The sequence below is a fragment of the Plodia interpunctella genome, chromosome 5 (genome assembly GCF_027563975.2).
Source record: "Plodia interpunctella isolate USDA-ARS_2022_Savannah chromosome 5, ilPloInte3.2, whole genome shotgun sequence".
Taxonomy (NCBI): domain Eukaryota; kingdom Metazoa; phylum Arthropoda; class Insecta; order Lepidoptera; family Pyralidae; genus Plodia; species Plodia interpunctella.
Window position 1 is genome coordinate 3689002 of NC_071298.1, and position 23141 is coordinate 3712142.

Here is a 23141-nt window from a genome sequence, read left to right on the forward strand (position 1 = left end):
TTTTCAGGATAATCCACTAAATCTTTCATTTTTCTTTTAAACTCGCACCACGATTGCGTAGAAGGTATTTTTGGTTGTAAATCTGCAACAATATTGAAAATTGGTGCTTTTTGCCTCCATTGACGATGTAAGTATGAAGTATGTACCTACCTTTACTTAAAATCCATGAGGTAGGTAGTTTTATTGTAAAATTTGTATCTGTCATTGTCAAAAATGTCTTTAACTGTCAGTGCGTCTGATGGGCTGGCTGACTGATTATGTCTTATTTTCAAAGACACTATTTGTCTTAAAAAAAGAAAATTATTTGTATTTCCTGAGTGAATAGAATAGATCTCATAATATCCCATCATAACTTGAATTCCGTGACTGGTAATCTATTTTTTTATTCAAACGAGTTGGGTTTGTGAAATTCAGAAATTAGTCACGCTTGCTTGCATAGGCAAGTCGCAACCACAAGTGAGCAGGCAGACAGTGTGGTCCAAGTTCTCTTTATACATTAGTTGAGCAATAATATATTAACAGTTTGGTTATTGTTACGCAAGAATAAAATAGTAAAAAAGCTGTAAAGGAACGATAACTTGATACATTGTTCGTTGAGAGTACAAATTTTGAAATCGGCAAATCTGCGGGCGATGTGATAATGTCTCGAAAAAGGAGTCGACTTAACAGTGAAGAAGAAATGAGCGCAAAGTTGATAGGCGCCGGGGAGAGCCAGAATGGTAGTGACACGAGTTTTCAAAGCAGCACAAGTCAAGTCTCATTTGAAACAGTTAAGGTAAGCTTGTAATTGTAATAGCAATCTATCTCATTTATTGTAGTTTTCACAGATGACCACTTACTGCCGGTAACAGACTACCTACATCATGTTAGTGTATAACAATATGTTTTGTTATTATTCTTATATTATAGATGTTGGTAAATAGTCATAAAAGTTGTGTCAAATAAAATCTGATACCGTTAATTACTTATATATAGCTAATGAGTGAAATGGAGAAAATAAATTTGCCAAAATTTAAATTGCTAAGAAAGTACACACTACACTATACATGTCACTTGTTGAACTAGAGAAATATATATACACTTGTTTCGAATGTGAACGTTTTTTCAAAATACACAGTAATTTACCGCTAGTAAGTTATTAACTAAATGAATTTGACACCAAATAAGATTCTGTTTTCCATAAAAGTTTTTCATGGTGTTAAAAGTGTATAACCATGCCAATTGAGACTTCAAGACAAGGGCAAGGGTTCTTTGTTTATTTCGGAACCCTAAAAATTCTTATATTTTGAGAACAGCAAGAGCAAATCTTTTTTTCTGAATAAAGAAATGGCATGCTATACTTGAGTAATTGTGAAATACTAAATTGGATTGAACTTCTTAGATTCCTCTGTGAATGGCATTTATAAGGTTTCTGGAGCAATGAACTTGTTGCTTGAGTTACTGTTGCAGAACTATTAACAGTTAGAATACTGTGAAGATTTTGTAACAAATTGTCTAATTTTAAAAGACTTTGGTATTCTTTACTGGTTTCTGCAATCTACTAAAAATAAACTATGGCCACCAAAATGATGTACTTTTCTGTAATACCTCATACAAATTACTAATTAATAAATAAATTAATTAGTATTTTGTACAAGGGAAGTTCAACTTGAAGTATTTTATGAACATATCTGGAGATTATGAGCCAACAGGAATGAAACATACTGTTATGTATGTACTTAATAAAAGTAAGTGTAAGTTTTAAGTAAACTAAACCCTATATATCTAAAACTATGACTAACACTAAAAACTATAAAACAAGGACTTTGAATTTGAATTTGCCGTGATTGTATGTTAGTGTTAGGCATTTCCTTATTTTATACTTTTTACTTTGTTATGCAGTTTTCATTTTTAAACTTACTTTTATTAAAACTATTTTGGTGTTATACTATAACAATACTTAATAAAAACAAATTTCTTTAAGCAAACAGCTAACAATTTATATATTTTCGAAACATGCTGATAGAGCTCTTTCATTCCATACCATACTTCATGATTTAAAAAGATTAAGATTTTTAATGTATTACTTGATGTCCTCTATTACCATTTTTTTGTGACGTCAGATCTATCTATAATTCTATATATATTATAAAAGGAGAAGTTCCCACTGACTTCATTGAACATGTGTTTCCTGGTTTATTATAATTCATCCCCAAGGGTGCAAATAAGGGATGTAGAAACTTTGTTACTCTTTCAAGCAAAATTTACTGGACTTGAAATATGGTACATGGGTAGAATATAATCTGGAATAATACATAGGGCATTTTTTATTCCCAAATTCCCAAAGAAGTGAAGCTCTAGGCGCAGCTAATAGTAGTACTAGTAACCTATAACCAGTGGACTACTAAGACACTTCTAAAGACAAATCATTTGTTTAGTTATGATTAGTAAGTACTTTTGAAGTTATGAGGGAACAGATGAACATACATGTATACCGTTCAAAATTATAACCCTCTTTTTGACGTAGACGTGGCAGAGGACTTTGTTTTATAATATGCAAGGATAAAAACATGTTTATCTCCTTTATTTTGTACTGTAGTATTATGAAAAGGAAAGTCAATCAATACTTTGGTTGGACTAGCGCCAACGATGTGGCGTGATCACTGACCGTGCTGTAAACATATGTATGCGTACCTATGTGTGTAAGTATACATAGGTTTATTTGTTGCAGCCAAAACTAACATGTTTAGGCACACACCTACATATATATATATCACACGCAAAATCAATTTAAAAAAAACTATTTATCAATGAATATGGGTCTGAATCACAGATTTATCTGTCTAGATATCAAATTTATCTTTGTGTATAAAAAATACATTTATTACGTTAAAAGTAGTGTACCTATGTGAGTTTCTTTATTCGATCTTAAATGGCTTATCAATCGTATATTTTCAGGAATTCCTGTAAATACGAAATGCGAATACTGGTTTGGACCATTTAATTCGATCGGAGTGTCTTCCGCGTGGATTGATTGACGTTTCCTTGGTGCACCCCGCATTAAGGAAACTTTTAACACTGTTTGGTGTTAGATTTTCTTTTTAATGCTTGGTAATTACAATACATACCTAGAAGATATATATTGAAAGATTCAATTAATGCGACACATTAATCGTCAAAATCTCATTGTCTCTGGCTCCGAATTGAGCCTGTGCGGTATCACCTCATGTAGCAAGCGAATTGGCGCACATCTCTGGACTTGATACTTTCTTGGCGCCAATAATACCGGTCAGTGTGCCGGTCGTTGGCTTCCTTTTATACAAGATGGGCTAAACGTTTACGTAAGAATCTATTACGTAATAGTCCATTTTATTATCTGTAGCAAACTCAGGTAGGTAGTCCCGGGATCCCTGTGATGACTAATGGCGAAATAATTCTAAACATGGCAATTAAGATTTATCGATAATTTAATAAACTATGTGTCATTATGTACACTCGATGGCATGTAAAATTTTCCTGCATGGATTTTTTTGCCGCGGTAATACGGACGAGTTTCCAATGAAATTGAGTAACTTGTTGAATTTATTTATATATTTTTAGAAGTTTTCTTTTTATTTGTTCTCGTATAATATTTAGTATGTACATATAATGTAACACTATGTGGATTGGTTTCGCAGGCAGGTGGAAAAAGAACAACATTGGAAAGTGTCCTCCTCAATCTGATGGTGAACTTTAATATCACGTGCGCAGGTCGTGCGCGGTTAGGGTTGTCACTGTCATGTTCTAGAAGGTGAGAAATGAAACACCTAAAATTAGATCTGAATAAATTTTAAATATAAATAATAGATATGATACTCAATGGGTCATGATAACAATATGCTCTGTGCACACAGTCTGCATGTACTCAGTGGTGACAAAAACTTTTTTAAATAAATTAATTAATCATTTTTTAAAATAGAATATTTACCTAGATGTCTAGCGTAAACAGTACATTTTTTAATTATATGTATGTAGATATGGTATTTAGGATTTGAAAATTCTGCAGTGCACAAGTTTCATACTTACTATCAATAATTATACATAATGCCTCAATCAAAGTTCACTTCAGTATATACTAATATTGAATTATTGTTTGTCCTTTTTTACGTCAGAACGGACGGACCATTGGATTGAGGTCAGTTACCCAGTTAGAGAGCTGACATAGGCTATGTCGCAGGCGAGCCACAAGATACATGTACTCGCTATATAGGTACATACATATATTCATAAAATCGTAGGTATCCTACAACAAAAGCATTTCATAAATAATCGTTAGTGACAATTCATATGAACTACGTCAACATGCGTCACATCACGCCACATGTGAATTATTTATAAGTTTATGTAAATGTATGACAAAATGCAGACGCAATGCTATCTCCAAAATTACATCGTGCCCCATACAAAGGCAGTACTCAAACCATTTATTTCACTTCAATGAAATTGCCTCTGATTTTATCCAACGCAATCTGATTCTGTAGGACAAAATTGAATTTCAAGGCCGTACCTGGACAAGGGATTTTTTAATATATAAGTAATAGATATACTTACGATTAATTCATGTTCATTTACCTTATTCTCTTGAAATGTCCGCTTTTATTTACTTATTTTAAGAGGTTCGCACACTAGCGCTACCATCACATTTATGTCATCTATTTGCGAAAACTAAAAAAAATAAATAAAATTTTAATTCAATGAAAGAAATTTATTAGAAGGTATTTTAGTTTTCCATTATACTGTCACAATTTACTATACGGATTTTGGTGGTGTGTTTACAATGTCTACTAGTAAACACACAACCTTTTAAACGTGGAAAATTATAATGCTCATAGAATCTCCTTTATCGTGTAGCATAATTTGTCAGATATGTTTTTAAAGTTTTTAGCCACCGCAGTATAAATTATGCTGCAAGAGTACGGTATTGGAAGCTTTAACTGCTTAAAACTGTTGAAGATGTATTGCATACTAGCTTTTGCCCGCAGCTTCGCCCGCGTTGGATTTCTCACGGAAAATTTATTTTTTCCGGGAAAAAGTACTCTTCTAAAAGTATGTTCTTCTCCATACTTTAAATTACATGTATTCAAAATTTCAAGAAGATTGGTAGATCAGATATAACATGACGAGGTTGCAAACAAACTTACCTTCCCATTTATAATGTTAGTTAAGATTAACGCGTTATATTCGTTGCATGTATGTATTGCAAATTGACTTAATTAGGTACGCGATTCGGCGCGCGAAGGAAGGAGTTGTTTTGATGTCTCCTACCCTCTGCGGTCTGACTTATTTATCGAACGTCTTCTAACGATCATGATGAGCTCATTGCATTACTCATCCTATCATAAGTGTTCTCCTTAGTTTATTGCTGATAAATTATAATCAACAGCGGAAATTTGTGCATTTTGTAGAGGTTTTTCTCTTGTTAAAGATTTGAATGAATGAATGAACAGGAACGCCGCCGGTTATACTTCGGCGCCCTTTAATCCATGTCCTGGGCGGTCGCCCGAATCTCCTAAGCTAAATAAATATAGATTGAAATTAGCCTGCATATTATTTTGCACGGAGAGATAAAAATATAGAAGGCAAATGTAGAAGGAAAACGGAAATTATTTATATTAGTTAACAAAACGTAAACAGTAAATTTGATAGGCTGTAAAAATTGATCGCACAGCTGATAGAATCATTGCGAGCAAGTGAATATCATTTCACCACTCCGTTCACTCGACGACATTCGGGCTTCGTCGCTGGCTGGAGTTCCACTTCGGGGGATTTCGTGGCGGCTCGCGTGTCAGACAAGCCTCCACGTCGGCGTCGCGCCACCTCTGTCCACCCTCCCGCACTCCGCGCACGCACCCGCTTCAAACCCGCGCCGCTATGTACGCTATGCAAGTTATATCACCTACATTCCGCACAGTGACTGTATGGTTAGTTGCGGGTAAATACTAGTCCAGTTCACGTGTGTAACTGATTATTTAAAATTAATTTACCGCTCGATAAACATCAGTGAACGTAACTAGACATTTATAATCATTCCCCTCTGTTATTACCATATTCATATACCATATTATATTTACTTTGCCATTTTTAACGTGTTTACGTGTTTTAAGACTATTGATTTTATTAATTATCCAAATGAGAATTCGTGGCATTTCGGGACAGAAATATAACTATAGTATTTATTAATTGCACTATAATTGAATAAACCTACATACAATGACTTCATTAACGTTGACCACAACACTTACAAATGGGCACATTTCAAACGGGAAACTTGACACAAGTTTAAACGGCTACAGAAAGAATGGATATTCAAAACAAGAACCAACAGAATCCGTGGTAAGTAAATTAAAGTAAAGCATGAGTTTCGGTAAAACTAAAAATAAATTTTACTTTTTGTATAACTTACCTGCTGCATTCTAAACAAACAGAAGTTGGTGCCGTGCTAACCATGAGTGAAAGTATTATTTCTTTCGTTTGGTCATTGTTGACTGTAGAAAGTTCTCTATTAATGTATACTTCACTAAGTGCATATAATATTTTCTGTAGGTATATTGAAAAATTAAGTACTTGAGACTTGGCATACCTTCTCATATTCATATAACTCGTCCTCTTTACATTCCCTGCCCAATTTGTAACATTTCTATTTTGTAGTAAATTTGATCACATAGGTGTTCTACGAATAAATATGACCGCGAGCACCTTAGTTTTATGTAAGTTAGATAGGTATATAAATACTTCGGTTCGGTAAATATTATCGTGACTTTTTACGTACCTAGGTAAACAACTCTTTCCACTTGATAGTATTGTTTACAGATAACTAAGTAGGTATCATTAAAGTAACAGTGACTTTATATGCTATGTAATTACGGTTCATTTATAACAGCAAGCTTTTGAAAGTTAGATGTGAACTGTGCTTTTGAAATTATTACCTCGTGTAGAGAGATTTCCTTGTTAGTATTATTATCCGATTATCGACTAGAATCTAGTGACTAGGCTACTTGACCGTTATTACGGATCTAATATGAAGTCTCAGTGTCCATGAACCAGTCGCCTGCACCACGTATATCGCCTATCGATTCATAAGACGATTCATTGCGATGAGCACATAAAATCACGTATTTTATCATACATACCTATATTTTGTAATGTTATCTGTTACGTGGGTTTGTACAGCTGTAGCTATATATGAACAGATTAAAAATATCACGTACAGTAAACAGCATTATAAAACTACGCAATAAATTTCAATTTTGCAAACTACAAATATCCTAATAGTTTTAAAAAAGTATTTGTCATAATCCTATTAAATTACTAACGTAATCAATAAAATTATTTTAATTGGTTTCAATATCAATTTTAGTGATGATGATAATGGACCTAATGTAGTATTTAATAATAATAACTTAACATTACTTATTACCAAGAATATTGTGTGTGCCTTTGATATAATGGTACCTAAATAAATTTTAAATAAAATAATAATATTTAATATTATAATAATAGCTTAAACATAATAAATGAAATTTCATGCATTATTTTGAGGTAATTTCACATTAGTATTTTCCATGAGACTTGTCCGTCCAGTATTCATTTCATACGATGCCATTTTGCAACGCTTCATTCAGGTCACGTCAGACTATTTTCAGTTGCTTTCAATAGAAACACTGTCGGTGTTTTATCTGGCTAGTGTTTTAAATTAACAACAAATGCAAGTTCAAGTTTTATCACGTTGATACTATTGGAGAAATTATCACAAAAACCAGTGGTAATTTTAGCATCATCAACATTGAAAATATTCTAAATTAACAATAGCTAAAGAACTGAATATATTATGGCGTGTGGTTCCGCTCTATAGCAGGACCACTACGTGGATGTCGTACGAGGCGACTATGGAACACAGTCTAGGCAGCTGATAGGCAATAACTAAATATAGGTACATACTTATATGATATTTGATACTTATACTCATCAAAGAGTTTACTTTATTGCGGCAAATTGAGGGCAATACATTGAATTATTTTTAGGTTCATATTTATACTTTATATATAGATATATATATATATATATATATATATATATATATATATATATATATATATATATATATATATATATATATATATATATATATATATATATATATATATATATATATATATATATATATATATATATATATTCCATAGCTTCCATGTAATTTATCCTTATTCCTTTTTTTTCATTTTTTCCTAAGTCATATGTTTAATCCTATTGTTTGCTGTTGTTTGTTTCTGTTTCCATACATATTAACTTGTTTATTTTGCCACCATACCTACTTTTGTACTTGGTTCCAGCTGAAAATCAGCGCCTTGGCTTGATACCTTGGCACCATGCTGAGCTGGTCGCCATTTCGGCTTACATATTTTATTCGATCTATATTTGTTACTCTTTTGTATGTTTGGATTTTATGTGTTTGCCGAATAAATGATTTCTTTCTTTCTTTCTTACTTACATAAAAATATTTCGATAAAAAATATGAAATATCTCTCGGCTGCAAACATATTTTTAAAAGGGGTGCCGATTTAGTTTTGCTCCCAGGGCACCACGACTGATAGGACCGGCGCAAAAAGTTTGAAAATTTTACAATGCCTTCTGGAACACGCGAAGATGAGAGACCATTTGTGGCATGATAACGCAATAAATCTTGACCCTGCATACCTGGGTTATCTGTCTTACAACGATGCGCTGAGAACACGAGGAGTATACGGCCGAGTAGTATTCATAACTACCTATGTAATTGTACAGTAAATTAATGTGGGTGGGGAGGTATGAACCCCTAAAACCTTCCCTGGCTACGGCCGTGCTGTGTAAAAATTTTGCCGTGTTTCTTTGTACTTTAAATTAAAAATTAATATTATTAATTTTAAATTTTATTTACTTCTAAACTTGTACTTAGGTACTACCTAATTTGTATGCCAGTATAATTCAAATCCCACATATCGCAAATCGAATTCGTATATAACGCATAAAATGCATTGCATTGCGCTTATCAAAATATCGTTATGTAAACATTTACTTTATTTTCTAAATCGGAATATTCCATTAATTTTCCGTTTTCCTATAATACTTTTATCAAGGCAATATACAAAGTATTACGAAGTTAAGACTACGAGGTCTTCGTTTTGTTGATTTAGGTTAGCCACTTCACCAGGGACCCGTCGTCACTGTGATAGCTCGATCAAATGATAACTTTCGACTGCCTGCAATATTTGGACAAGGTGGGCGTTGGCGGTGACGGTGAAACTAGTTCCATTCCATGTCCATGACTAGTGTTAATTAGGCAAATCCCTAGCGCGCTGTCACCCACGATCGATCGATCGATGTACTATATGGTATGAAATTAAATACAATTACAATACAATGTATCACCGGAAGGCTCTGTATTGTTATGATCGTAGGTAATGACAATATCAGAACATCTGCTACAAAATTTAATATTTGTAATGGAAAATATGATGTAGGTAATAAAATGTTCATAATGGAAAGACTATAATAAATCTAAAAATCACCATAAAATGGCAATGCATTTCTATTTGTTTTTATTTATTTATTTATTTATTAACTTTATAACATCATAACATGCAATTGAAATCATAACTTTATGTTGACTTGATTTATTTGATAACTAAAGTGCATGTTAATACTTTATATTATTTTTTTAAAGTAATGTGGCATAAGCTGTTAAAATATATTTTTTTTTATTTTTCGCGAAGAAATAAAAGAAATTGATAAAAATAGATGGCGCTAGTATGCGGGGAGTTATCGTGAGTGAATGTCCCGAAGCGGACATCGATAAGCTGGTCTATCTGGTAGCTACGCGACATCCCGACGTCACATCACGCCACCTTATTATCAGTCGGGTGAACCTTGACATGCGCTTACAATACCACTAAATATAGCAATGTCTCACGCTAGTCAATAACCTGAAGCTGGCGACAGCTAACCGGACTGACGGAATCAACCTTCGTGATCAAAGTAAAGGTTGCTCTGAGAGAAAAGTGACTGTATCTGACGCAGTAAACCTGTTTGTTGGTGTATTTCCGGTTTCCGGAATATCTGGTCTTTTATTTTTGAAACGTTGAGCTACCTCAACGTTTCAAAAATTATAGACAAGAGTCAAAGCCCAACGTAAATGACCTGTGGAAATAACGTAAATTATACAAAAGTCTGTCATCACGTTAAAATATTTGCCCTTATTCGTGACTAAGTAATATTTTGTGTGTTTATTTTCGTATTTCATTAATTATATATATCATTGCATGTTGTTTATTCGTTCATGACACAGTAAGATAAAGATTGAAGTGCAATAAGTAACTGGGTGCTATGTAGTTCCTAAAGATAACGACTCTTGCAATCTGCAAAGTTTTATTTAATGCACTTAATATCTATAGAGAATTTTACAATGGGTTTCAAAGTTGAGAAGATAGAAAAACAGTAACATTGACGCAATATCAGGGCATTAATCATCGCTGCTGCGTCACTGCGGTATGTCAGTCAGTCATTCGACATTTTTATATACGTATTATTTATTTTTTTATAAGTACTTTTTGTAACATAACTTACTAGTTTCGCGTATATCCGCATACAACAGTGCAAAGTACAATATTGCTTTATTAAGTTTGTAGGTACTTTGTTATACGTAAGTATGTAATTTATGCGGAAATTGCGGCGGGAATTTACTTTTGTGCGATTTATTCACTCTACAAATTTCGGAAGAATCTGTTCGTAAACAATATTTTTTGTAAACTATATTTTGATTTGCCATATCTACGGCCAAACATTATAAAATTTACTACTCTGCGGTAATTTCCAATAAGTACTTAATTAATATTGCATTATGTCAGAATCATGTATAATACGAATATTGTATATTTTATCATTGTGAACATGGTATGACATGTAAATCTTTTGGTGTTTTGGTAAATCCTTCAAAAACTAAAGCTATAATTATCGGTAGTCCTTATTTTACTTCACGCGTAGACTGGAATTCTTTGCCATCCCTAAGTTTTAACAATGAAACCATTTCCTTTTGCGAGTCCGTTAGAAATTTGGGTTTGGTGTTTGATACAACTTTATCTTGGTCAGTCCACATGAAAGAAATTAGTCGGAAGACATTTGTTACACTTGGTTCGCTCAGACGGCTTCGTAATTTCTTGCCCATTAACACCAAAATTGCGCTTGCACAATCTCTTCTTCTCCCTATCCTTGATTACGCTGATTGCTGCTTTCTTGACCTTACAGAAGAACAGCTGAACAAACTCGAACGCCTGCAGAATCTCGCTATTCGTTTCATTTATGGACTTCGTAAATATGACCACGTTTCCACGTTCCGTTCCCAGTTAAACTGGCTTCCCATTAGACTTCGTCGTAATTTGCATATTGTATCCATGCTTTTTTCAATTTTATTCAATCCCTATTTCCCACCTTATCTCAAGGACCGTTTCAAATTTGTCGGTGATGATCGCAGCTCCTCTCGTAGTTTGCGCAGCACGGTATCCTTGAGACTCAGATTTCCCGTAGCTAATTCTAAATTTTTCTCCAAATCTTTCTCTGTTCAGGCTGTTCGTCTTTGGAATGCTCTTCCTTTAGATATTCGGAATGCCCAGACTCTGACCAAATTTAAGCAACTCGTTAAGTCTCACTATCTATCTAACGTATCCTAATTTTATTGTACATGTATTTCCTTCTATATAATGATATTTATGTATGTATATATATGTATTTATATGTATATGTATATGTGTATTTGGTATGCTTATATATGTATGTATATTGTATGTAATGTATTTATTTATATATAGTGTATGTAATTATATATTTGGTAGTTTGTTTTACTGCGCCTAAATGTTTTTATATATATATGTCTCCTTCCACCTAAAGGTTGACTGGAAGAGATCGCTTTAGTGATAAGTCCGCCTTTGTACCTTCTTATATTTATTACAAATTGTTTTCTGTGTATTTTTTTTCTTTTTGGTGCAATAAAGAGTATTTGTATTGTATTGTATTGTATGACAAATTCAGCCTATTCAAAACGCTAGCAAGATGTACTACAACTTCATGATGTACTACAACAATGTGAACACAAATAAACATCGTTTATATTAAAAATTGAATTGTTCCAGTCCCTTCGGCTAGCGGCACCGTTCAGCACAGAGCCAGCGGCGGTGGCGGAGCGCGAGCGGTGCCACTATGGCCGAATCCCGCGGGCCCTGGCGGCGGCGGGCGCGGCCCCGCGGAAGGTCCGCGTCTACGCGGACGGCATCTACGACATGTTCCACCAAGGACACGCGCGCCAACTGCAGCAGGCCAAGAACGTATTCCCTAATGTCTACCTTATTGTTGGAGGTCAGTATTCTCTCTCTCTCGATATACACATGCAAGTAAAATGGGCAAGTATCTGGCGTGTGCAGCGCATGTGCAATGCGTTTTGACTTCGTTCGACTACAATATGCTAGCTACTTGCGTATACGTGCAGCTAGCTGATATGCAATTGTGCAAGCTACTTAACTGGCATGTGTATTTTCACTATAATTGAAGATTTCGTCATGCCAGTCTAGTGAAATTTTTAACAAGTATTAGTGATAGTTAAATTTAATGAATAGCCAGCTAAAACAAATGAAAATGTAATCATTATTTATATATTTCTCGTGTAGTCTCAAATCAATCATTAGAAACGAAATCATTGGATATTCTCCGGTCACCTCAATACAACACGCTCAGAGAGTGACTTTAGTCATGTATTGTTTACAATCAATACCAGTTTGTAAACATGATTTTATCGTGAAATCGATTAATTCCAAACGTGTAGGGAATTTTCGATACGAAATTAATTTCTATTGGCCTGGCTAGCTCGTACGATTTTTGTCTTATCAGATTAGTCACATACTTGACTGCAAGAATCATAAATGTGTAAAGAACTTAATTAGTTTTACGCGTGGGTTTATCGCATGATCTAGATATAATGCAATTCACGTTATCTATCCTTGAATTTTATTTTTATAATATAATCACCTGTTTTCACACTTACATAAAGCAATGGTTAGGGTGTTATTTAAAACAATGATCGAATATTGAAAAACTGTAGTCTACCTGATGTATTTTTATTAATATGGCATTATGCATTTTTTATTTTACTATAAGCCCTGATATAAATACATATTTTTTATCATTCACCTATTTGTATATTTTGATCTATCACTTGAGGGCGTGTCGTGTTGCATTCTCTATTTTTACGTACCTAGTGTATAACTAAAATCAATTATCCATTGACGTCATATCACAAAAAATCCGGCCATGTAAGATTAACCACATTAAGTTTTCCGAAAATCATCGGTACAAGGTTACGAGCACGAGCCTGCGGTACGATGTGTCATTGTTATCAGTCAGCACTATGAAATGCAATGTATTGATTGTTGTGGTTATTTTTACAATCTAATTGGTTGGCAATAAATATTCCAGTCAGCTTTCACGTGCCATCAACTAAAGAGTTAGTCGACGTTGCATTGGACTTTGATCGTCTCACCGGCTTGTGGCACTTCTGTCCTCATTAATTAATTAAGTTAGTAGTGCTTCGTATTAGGTGAAATGAGGAAACAAAACGAGAAATGTTAAGTGTCCTAACACAATAAAGTAGAATAAGAATAATCGTTGATTTTATATAAATTCACTGTTTCTCTTACGAATATGGAAAGGAGTTTTGAAGGTTCATCTTTGAAGATATTAATCCTGAAGAGTCATTAGGCTTTTGACTAGTTGGGGTATCCATACTTAGCGGTGTGCGGAGCGGTCCATACAGTACCATTTTCGTTCTTCTCAATATTTAATTTCAATACTATTAAAAAACTACGAAGACTGGAAGTGTCATACTTATGGGTGCGCGAACTAACAACCCATATGCAAGTTTCAGAGATTAACTAAAATTTCCAAATACCAAATTTCTGAACGCACTTAATATTAAATTATATGGGTATTTTGTTTCTACATAAAATAAAGGATTTTAAAGAATGTTGTATTATTTCAGTGTCCAACGACCAGCTGACACACAGCCGCAAAGGACGCACAGTCATGACTGAGGAGGAGAGGTACGAAGCCGTCCGACATTGCAGATACGTCGACGAGGTAATTGAATATTATTTTCCACTGTCATTCTTTTCAATTTTTACATTTAACTCAAGTAGGATTTTCTTACTTTAAATTTTACGACATGGAAATAAAAAAATCTAAAAGATTGCAGACCAATGGCATTAGGATGTGTAATTTATTTAATAGTTGGTCGAATATTTACTGCAACGTAATAATTTATTGTATTGGACCTTATGGGAATGCAACCAAATACTGAGTGCCATACTTGTTATTGTCACTAAATATACAAACAACGATGCCATTTCTTATTCGAGAGCATTGACGAATGCGGATGTATTCTGAACAAGCCACATCGGTCAGTGAGTTGATCACACTACGTCGATACTTTCAGTGTTCGGAATCGAGCAATTCCAAAATAGATTACCGAAAATAGATTTAAAGGTCGCCCCATTCACCAGATGACTATTTCATTTTCAACTGTTCAGGAAATTTTAGTGCAGCAAATGCTATTATTAGTTTGTTCAGATTTAAGATGTTGAAAGGTAGTGATAGTAGGATAAATTAAAATAAAAATAAATATCGTAGGAGAACACGCATACAAAAATTACTGTCATTTTGCGAAATACGTATAAATATAAACATAACATAGGGATTCGAATCATAGGGAACATCCCAATCTTCCTTGCCATTTTTAATGACGCCCCTCGATCCAATCACCTACAATACTACTAAGCTGTGAACTCTCTTAAGATTAATCGTGTCATATACCCTGTGTAAAAATTAAGATACGCTGATAAAAACGTACATAACGTTGCTACCTACTTATTATGAATCTCAAAGGACATGGGAGCACCGTGTCAGTGTATCTATCTAGCTCCGTAACAGATGCACCGATTTTGATCTAAACGTTCACTGTTTCAGGTAATAAAAGACGCGCCGTGGGAGTACGGCGACGCGTTCCTAGAGAAGCACAAGATCGACTTCGTGGCGCACGACGACATCCCCTACACCACGGAGGACTCGGAGGACCTGTACGCTTCCATCAAGGCCAAAGATATGTTCGTAGCTACTGAAAGGACTGAAGGTATGTTTATAATTTCTTTCATTTCGTTTAGAGCGATCGAGTAACCCAAAGCTGGGCGAAGGCCTCGCTCGTGAAATTTTCACAGAATATTTTTTATTAAATTTGGTCCTTTTCCAATCTTCTTCTTCATAGTCGTATTCCTCATGACTGAGGGTCGTGGTCATTACATAGAATGAAACACACGTAACAACTTTCTTGGCATTATTAATGGAGTGGTTTGCCATTGCCTTCTCCATTTAACACACAAGTTAATAATCAACCAGTGTGCAGGTTTCCTCACGATGTTTTCCTTCACCGGAAGCAAGTGGTGGTCGATGAAAACTACTATACATGAGTCTTTTCCAATCAAAGTCAAGAAATTTGTCCAAATCCAAATTACTGTAGTGTTGAAGGTACTTTTTACTATCTGTGTTGATAAAAATGAGAATAATTTGGCCATGGCCTTTGCCTGTTTGTGCAACATGATACCGATGTAAAATTAAACACCGACGATAATTACAAACATAGTATGCGCATACATCTCTTCTGAAGTAATCCTTACCGCGTCACATTTATGATATGCTATTCTTTGTCTTTTAACTATAAATGTATACTAGCTGCGCTCGGGACACGGCTTCCGTGGGAATTTCGGGATAAAAAGTACCCTATGTGTTAATTCAGGTTATATTCACCCGTGTTCTTTGCTTGAAAGAGTAATAAACATACGCATTTATTATATTGGTAGGATACGGTAAATCTTAAATCCAAATGTTCGCGTCACGAGCAGTTTGCATAATCGAAATCTGACATTTATAAGGAAAAATATGCAGCAGACCAATCGGTATGAATTTGTTTCTTCACCGTTCTTTTTGTATTTAGTCACTTTACATTTTAGAACAATATGTATTTATTTTAAAACGCATAGTATTTATAATAATGTACTTAATTCTTAATTAATAATAATAGTTGACTTCATCAACCCCGTTCGCTAGACTGTAATTAGGTACTTTTTTGTTTGTTTTACGTGTTGCCTGTGTGTTGATTATGTTAATTGGAGCGTTGCGTTGTAATTGTAAGGAACTTGCCGGTTACCTTGACCGGGCGGCCATTTATGCAACGCGACCAGTTATTTAAAAAACAACCTAAAGATTTACCTACGCCTCGTAATGGGAAACGGCAAAAAAAGAGTTGGTCCATTATTACGTCTGTCAATTACGTATAATGTTTAGTAAATTTTCACACACATTTCTGTAGGTAACTTACTGTTTCTCAGCAGTAGAAACTTGCACAGTAGGTAAACTCCATCCGATTCAGTAAAAAGCCGAGATATTTATTAATTACAAATAGTTTAATAGTAGGTACACAGAAATCGGGGTTAACACATTTCTTGGCACTATTAATGGAGTGGTTTGCCATTACCTTCTCCATTTTAAATACAAGTTAATGATCTACAAGTGTTTCCTCACGATGTGTGTGAAGTGGTGATCAATGATAACTACTATATGTGTATCAGATTGGGATACAAACACATGTGGCACGATTTAGATTCTAACCCGGGACCTTTCAATCCACAGGTGGGCATCTTAACCATTACACCACTACCGTTTCGTTATTTATAGGAGTACAATACAGCGAAACATTAATTGCCCCTGAACTCTTAATTAACTCCCATTAACTTTCATTTGTACTACAAACGTAGCATTTAATTCCTCTGTTGAAAATCCTTCTAGATTAATCTTTGTTGCGTTTGCGGACATTTTATTTTCTATACTTATAATATAATAAAAGTCAGGTCGTCTGTCACGACTAAACCACTAAGCCGGTTTTGATGAAATTTGAAACCTAAATGACCACCAGTGTAGTTGCGGACAACAGCTAGTTATGTATATTATGTAACTATGATATCCTAACGAATACTATCCTAAATATAGATGTATAATAACAAGCTGGCAAGAGCTATTAGTAGTTTGAAATAAATCATTATTATATCAAACAAAACTAATCTTCCCCACGCCCGTCCACATCCTGTCATTCGTGTACATTATAAATCTGTATTAGGGCCGCATAGGTACGTCCGCTATCAGTCGATCAGACCACAGCGATGTCGTTACAACACATGGCTACAGATAAATCATTATTGAAATAATAAAGTTGAACAACGAGTGATTAATCGATAACAATATATTTCATGTTGTCCTCGAACTAGAATCGCGACTTAATTGCTATCCTAAAGTACATTATAAACATATTATATATATTGTGTCCGTGTGTGTTTGGTCCACATAATGGCTTGATGACAAATCCGGGTCCAACTGACTCATAGGCCATTTTAAGAATAGTAAATAAGGTATAATACACAATTATATTATAGCGATTTGGTACATCATCACGACATTATGGGACGTTTTTCTTCGATTATACAAGCAAAAGCCAAATAGGTACAAAAATTACGACAACTTCCTTTCTTACATGAAGATGATTTTTTTCCTGTGCAATTTAGCATAATATCCATTGTTGGCCGTAAACAGCTTTGGTTCAACACCCTGAGTGATAAGTCTCTCTAATTCGAGTGTTTTCCGGATTTCTTCTGTGGTCAAGAGTGTCGGAGCCCAGGGTCCGCTTCCTACGTTTTCTCCTCCTATTTGCATTAGCCTGGGTGGTTATTGTGAGTCATAAATAAATATAAAACATGTAGCACGTCATTACGTCCACACGTTCACTCTTTTACACGATATGGGAAAAAAGATTGTGGACGATAATAACATGATACGTATATCGATCCCAGATATTTTCATTCGTTACGCATATGAAATAGGTATCAAGGAAATATCGTATGAATTTTAGTCAGTTCTAATCAGATTGACATTATTAAGTTACGCCAGTTTTTACGTTTGATCCCGAGCAATTACTTACGACATGAAAACTGAAAACGCAACGCTGTTTTGTACTATTAATAATGTTTGCGCAAATATAAACGTTTTTTCTTTTTCCAAAAATCAGTCACATTACGTGATGCGCGTATAACAGACTGAAGTTCAAAAAAATATTATCAATCAACACTTTTTTCTTAAATGTTTGTATGTATTTACTGACATCCATTTCCAGTATCACCATTATGTATGTAGTAGATTTTTTTTGACCGTGATTATACTCACAGGCGTGTCAACGTCGGACATCGTGGCGCGGATAGTGCGCGACTACGACATCTACGTGAGACGGAACCTCGCGCGGGGTTACTCCGCCAAGGAGCTCAACGTGTCCTTCCTCAAGGAGAAGAAGTTCCGGCTACAGAACAAGATAGACGACCTAAAGGATAAAGGCAAAAAGGTACGTAAATGTAAACCAATTTTATATATCTCGTTATTAAATAAATATAAAATCAAGCTTTTGTCCGCGGTCCCGGCCATGTCAAATATCTACAACTCACAATAAAAATCAAAATGCTCTGTTATGACTAAAAAGAATGACAAACACTTTCACGTTTATGGATGGATATGGATTAGTAGAGAAGTATGGATATGGATAGACGCATCAATGCAAAACCGAAACCTTTGAATATAGTAACTTTGATTTGTAAATAATTTCAGCGAAGGTGAGCTGAAAAAAAAATCTAGCAAGTGAAAACGTAAACGAAAATATACACGCGGGCGAAGCAGCTGGCTAAAGCTAGTTTATTGTATTTCTATAATATTTATCACAAGGAAAATTTGTCCGTTATTTAGATATGAAAAAAAAGCTAGTTTTATATTTTTTTTACCCTTCATAGACATTTCACATCGGATCCATTACGATACGAGGTTATTGCTTATTGAATAAATAAACAGAGTAAAACAATAAGTACCCATAAATCTCGATAATTGTTATTGAAATAAGTTCTTGATGTATTGAGACCACGCAAACAAAAGGTAATTGTTATGATGACCTTTACCGCGTAAACCCAGAACATCTAGTCTAAAACATTTGCACTATTATCGTTCGAGATTTATTGCCCTTTTTTAGGCTCTTTTGTTGATAAATTATGTTAGTATAGTAGTAGTAGTATGGGGTAGTCAGTAAAAATTCCACAGAAGTATATATTATCGAAATCGGTGAAAAATTCCTCGACTACTAATTTGCGAGTACCAATGGTTTTGAATTATTGCGTAATAACGCAAGCGCTCGTCTTCAGCCACGGCCTCGCTACGGCTGCACAGATTCTCCTAAACAACTACACAACTCGAATCTCGAAAATAATTATACTAAAATTGCAGGTGATGACGAACATCGGCGAGAAGCGCGTGGACATCCTGACGAAGTGGGAGGAGAAGTCGCGGGACCTGATAGACGCGTTCCTGCTGCTGTTCGGGCCGGACGGCCGCCTCTCCAACATCTGGAACGAGTCCAAGGGCCGCCTCATGCAGGCCCTCAGCCAGCCGCCCTCGCCCGAGCCCAGCGAGGACGGAGACGACGACGACCAACGGTAACTCACATCATCATAAACGGATTCAGCCCATTTTTATTTTATTTATATTGAAGAGCTAACAAACAAACTTACTTTCGCATTTAGAATATTAGTTAGGATTATGGTTTTACCCGACGACGAAGACGGGACGGGGCGCTAGTTATGAATAATTTGAGTGCGTGACCTCACTGTGGCGTGGTGGGAAGGAAAGATGAGGTCTAGGGTGATACACGCAAGCTCAAAAAATGCCACTACCGCTGTCCAAAAAAATTTAGAGAAGGACCGTGGTGTATCAACTTGTGCCAAGCTATAATGAAAGGCGCACAAAATTCACATAAAGAGTCAGAACTTATTTAGTTTTCCGTTCGGAAAGGGATGGAGCTATGGCAAATGAGAAATTGCAATAAGGTTTTGTTTTGTTTTTGTTCATGAATAACTGTCCAATATCTGAAACATGGTAAAGATTGGTCTTTGCCGACTGGTGAACAGATCGGCAACATTTAGCCGAATGACAAATACCAGGATCCGGGATATAATAATTACAATGTAATCATAAAGTTACTGTATAATTGTGTTACTGATTAAATTTAAATTGTGGGCTATTTTATTTATTTAATCGCCACCTACTCTGTTTTAAAGATAACATTGTAAGCAAATACAATATACCATATAATAACTCTTTAAACACAAAACGGGAAATCCCTTACCCGATAACATTGTAAATAATATACTCTTTATTGACAGCCATTTAAAACAACCGAAGGATCCTTATTTAATTATATACTAGCTGAGTGAGAATTTTGGGATATAAAGTACCCTGTGTTATTCTAGGTTATATTCTACCCGTATACCAAATTTCATAACAATATCTCCAGTAGATTTGCGTGAAAGAGTAACAAACACACATACATGCTCACATCATTAGATTCATCACATTATTAGATTTCCGTTTGTCCTCAGAGGCTCCGCGTCGCCGCCGCCGCCCAAGGCGCGCCGCTACGACGCGCTGTGGGAGCCACATGCAGGTAACTGGGTAATTATTTTCCGCTTGTATTTAGATAGACATAACACGAGAGTTGGTTAGCTGAGTCAAGAATTAATTTTCAAGTGATGTTTCAAACCCACGCATTTTGTTTTTGTAAGCAGCAAACCTTGTTTCTATGTAAATATAAAACAGATTTATAAAGTCCATTTACTTGATTCGCCTAATCAACTCGAGCAATGCGAAATAGATTGTAAATTTATCTTTATACAAACAATTATTGTTTTATATTCGATGTTTTGCAGTGTTTTATTGCACGGTAGTTTGCATCTTACAACACATGTCTTTACTGTCTTAATCACAAAATATATGTTTGCCTCTTGTTACTACAAACAGACCATTTATAATTTGGCCTTGAATTTTGCATGGCTGTAGTTAGAATTTGGAATGATTTTTTGTGTGGTGAATGCCATAGACTGGCATGAATTGTTTTTTAATTTTAAAACAGTCAACCGCTCGTTACACTGATCATTCACTGATCATCGGTTTATGCCATGATAGCGGCAAATTCCCAGAGAATTTGTGTAGCTTGTCCTGCGGTTGACTGTACCTATTTTATGTTATCCATACTAATATTATAAAGAGAAAAGATTTGTATTTTTGTTTTTATTCTTGTAAAGAATAAACTCAAAGACTACTGGCAGATTTTGATGAAATTTGGCACAGAGATAGGCGAAGCCTTCAGAAGTGACATGGGCTAATTTTTATTATGGTTTTACCCGAGCGAAGCCGGGGCGAGCTTTGATATGTAAAGTTTACCTATGCCGCACCACTTCCACACGGAAAGATGACATTCATTTAAAGTGAGGCTGTAGACATACTTTACATCGACTAGACAGAGCTGACATCGAGCAATCAGTTAATTTGTTGTTATGTAAAGTATAACTACAGATGACGCTTCAATGTCGCTCTTCAAGTAACGTCATCTTGCCGGGTAAGTGGGCATCCTTTTGGTATTTCTAAGCTGTGCAGACACTCGATTATAACACAAATCATAAGAAAATAACTTTGGCGGCAGATGCATCGAGCTCTGAGCGCCCTGGCGACGCGCAAGCGCCGTCACAGCGACAGCTGACGGACGACGGCTCCGACAGCGACGACGACTTCCACGACACGCAGCCCTAGCTCCGCCCGGCTCACGTCACACTCCAAGTGGATTCTCTCACCGTTTGTATCGTCCATGCGACATCGAAGCACGCTGCGAAGTGAAATGACATTTGAGTTTCGGTCGTGTTAAATTATTTGTATAGATATGATTTGTATGTCTTTCTGCAGAGTACAATTGAGTGAATGGTTATCCTACTAGTTTTATTAATTTTATTATTATTTATGTCTAATCCTAAATAAAGAAATACCCGTTCGTGTTTTTATAGTTGCAGAATGCCTGCAATGTTTAGCACCTTGAAATCAATGTGTAAGATTATTATATAGGTGCAGAGAAACTGTTTACATAGATATTATTTGTATAGATAATATTTTTGACAGTTGATTAAAGAGGTGCTTATTATTTATAAAATTTGTGTTATTATTCATGTCATCTACCTTCTACCCAAGTTTACAAATTAAATCTACATATATCAGCTAGATATATTGCTAACATATTTATGTCATTGACATAGTGTTTTATTAACTATAAGTAACAAGACGACAAGCATTGAACGAAAAAACTAACTGTTTTATACCTTCATGTCATGTTTTGGACCATGTTTTACACTAATATTAGCTCCTAAATGCAATGTCTATTTTAAAAAATGGTATATCATACTTTCATGAATACCTATGACAAGTTCATCTCTCCACTGCTACCATCACCACTACTGTTGTCAAATGGTTGCAATGTAAAAATTGGCGTACCACAAGGCTCAATTCTAGGACCCTTTCTCTTCTTAGTTTACGTCAATGATCTGCCATACATGGTAGAAAAGCAGGCTGACATCGTGCTGTTTGCTGATGACACGTCATTAATCTTAAAAGTAGCGAAGATCTTGATGATGTAATTCGTATTTTGTCTAACATTTCGAATTGGTTTTCTGCTAATAACTTATTGCTGAATGCAAATAAAACCCAATGCATTAAATTTACACTTCCCAATGTTAGGAAGGCTCACGTCGACGTGACTCTGAATGGAGAAAGCTTAGATTTTGTACTAAACACCAAATTCTTAGGAATTTACCTTGATTCCAAATTGCAATGGGACGCTCATATTAATAGACTATCTAAAAAGCTTAGTACCGCGGCATTCGCAGTTAGGAGAATCAGACAACTGACGGACGTGGCGACTACTAGATTAATTTACTTTAGTTATTTTCATAGCTTAATGTCCTATGGGATACTACTTTGGGGGAGTGCTAGCACCATTAACACTATTTTCATTTTACAAAAAAGAGCAATCTGTGCTATATATGGTTTGAGGAGAAGGGATTCCCTTAGAGATTTTTTTATAGATATTAATATTTTAA

At 35.1% G+C, this 23141-nt stretch overlaps 1 protein-coding gene and 1 long non-coding RNA gene across 5 annotated transcripts; one reads left to right on the forward strand and one right to left on the reverse strand.

Annotated features, from left to right (window-relative positions):
- The first annotated feature begins 233 nt into the window (after positions 1–233).
- On the forward strand, positions 234–22198 carry LOC128669727 (choline-phosphate cytidylyltransferase A-like). Of its 4 annotated transcripts, none has more exons than XM_053744786.2 (8): positions 234–775; positions 12177–12399; positions 14075–14172; positions 15058–15220; positions 18357–18526; positions 19450–19658; positions 20601–20673; positions 21701–22198. In XM_053744786.2, exons 1-8 carry the CDS (start codon positions 641–643, stop codon positions 21755–21757), a joined length of 1128 nt encoding a protein of 375 aa, XP_053600761.1. In that variant the 5' UTR covers positions 234–640; the 3' UTR covers positions 21758–22198. The 4 variants fall into 4 exon arrangements, with proteins under 4 accessions (XP_053600761.1, XP_053600759.1, XP_053600762.1 ...); XM_053744784.2 differs by having other exon boundaries at positions 235–775; positions 20601–20665; XM_053744787.2 differs by lacking the exon at positions 234–775 and adding an exon at positions 5914–6351.
- On the reverse strand, positions 3396–5906 carry LOC135309721 (uncharacterized). The gene is made up of 3 exons (XR_010369905.1): positions 5160–5906; positions 4591–4683; positions 3396–4261 (listed from the first exon to the last, which is right to left on the reverse strand). It is a non-coding gene; the product is annotated as an uncharacterized LOC135309721 (long non-coding RNA).
- Positions 22199–23141: the final 943 nt, after the last annotated feature.

What these genes read in the sequence shown, in the direction of transcription:
- LOC128669727 (XM_053744784.2), top strand. Translation starts at nt 641, where the DNA reads ATGTCTCGAAAAAGGAGTCGACTTAACAGTGAAGAAGAAATGAGCGCA. An exon ending in TCTCATTTGAAACAGTTAAG is followed by an intron (nt 776 to 12,176) that starts GTAAGCTTGTAA and finishes GAATTGTTCCAG; the next exon opens with TCCCTTCGGCTAGCGGCACC. An exon ending in TGTCTACCTTATTGTTGGAG is followed by an intron (nt 12,400 to 14,074) that starts GTCAGTATTCTC and finishes GTATTATTTCAG; the next exon opens with TGTCCAACGACCAGCTGACA.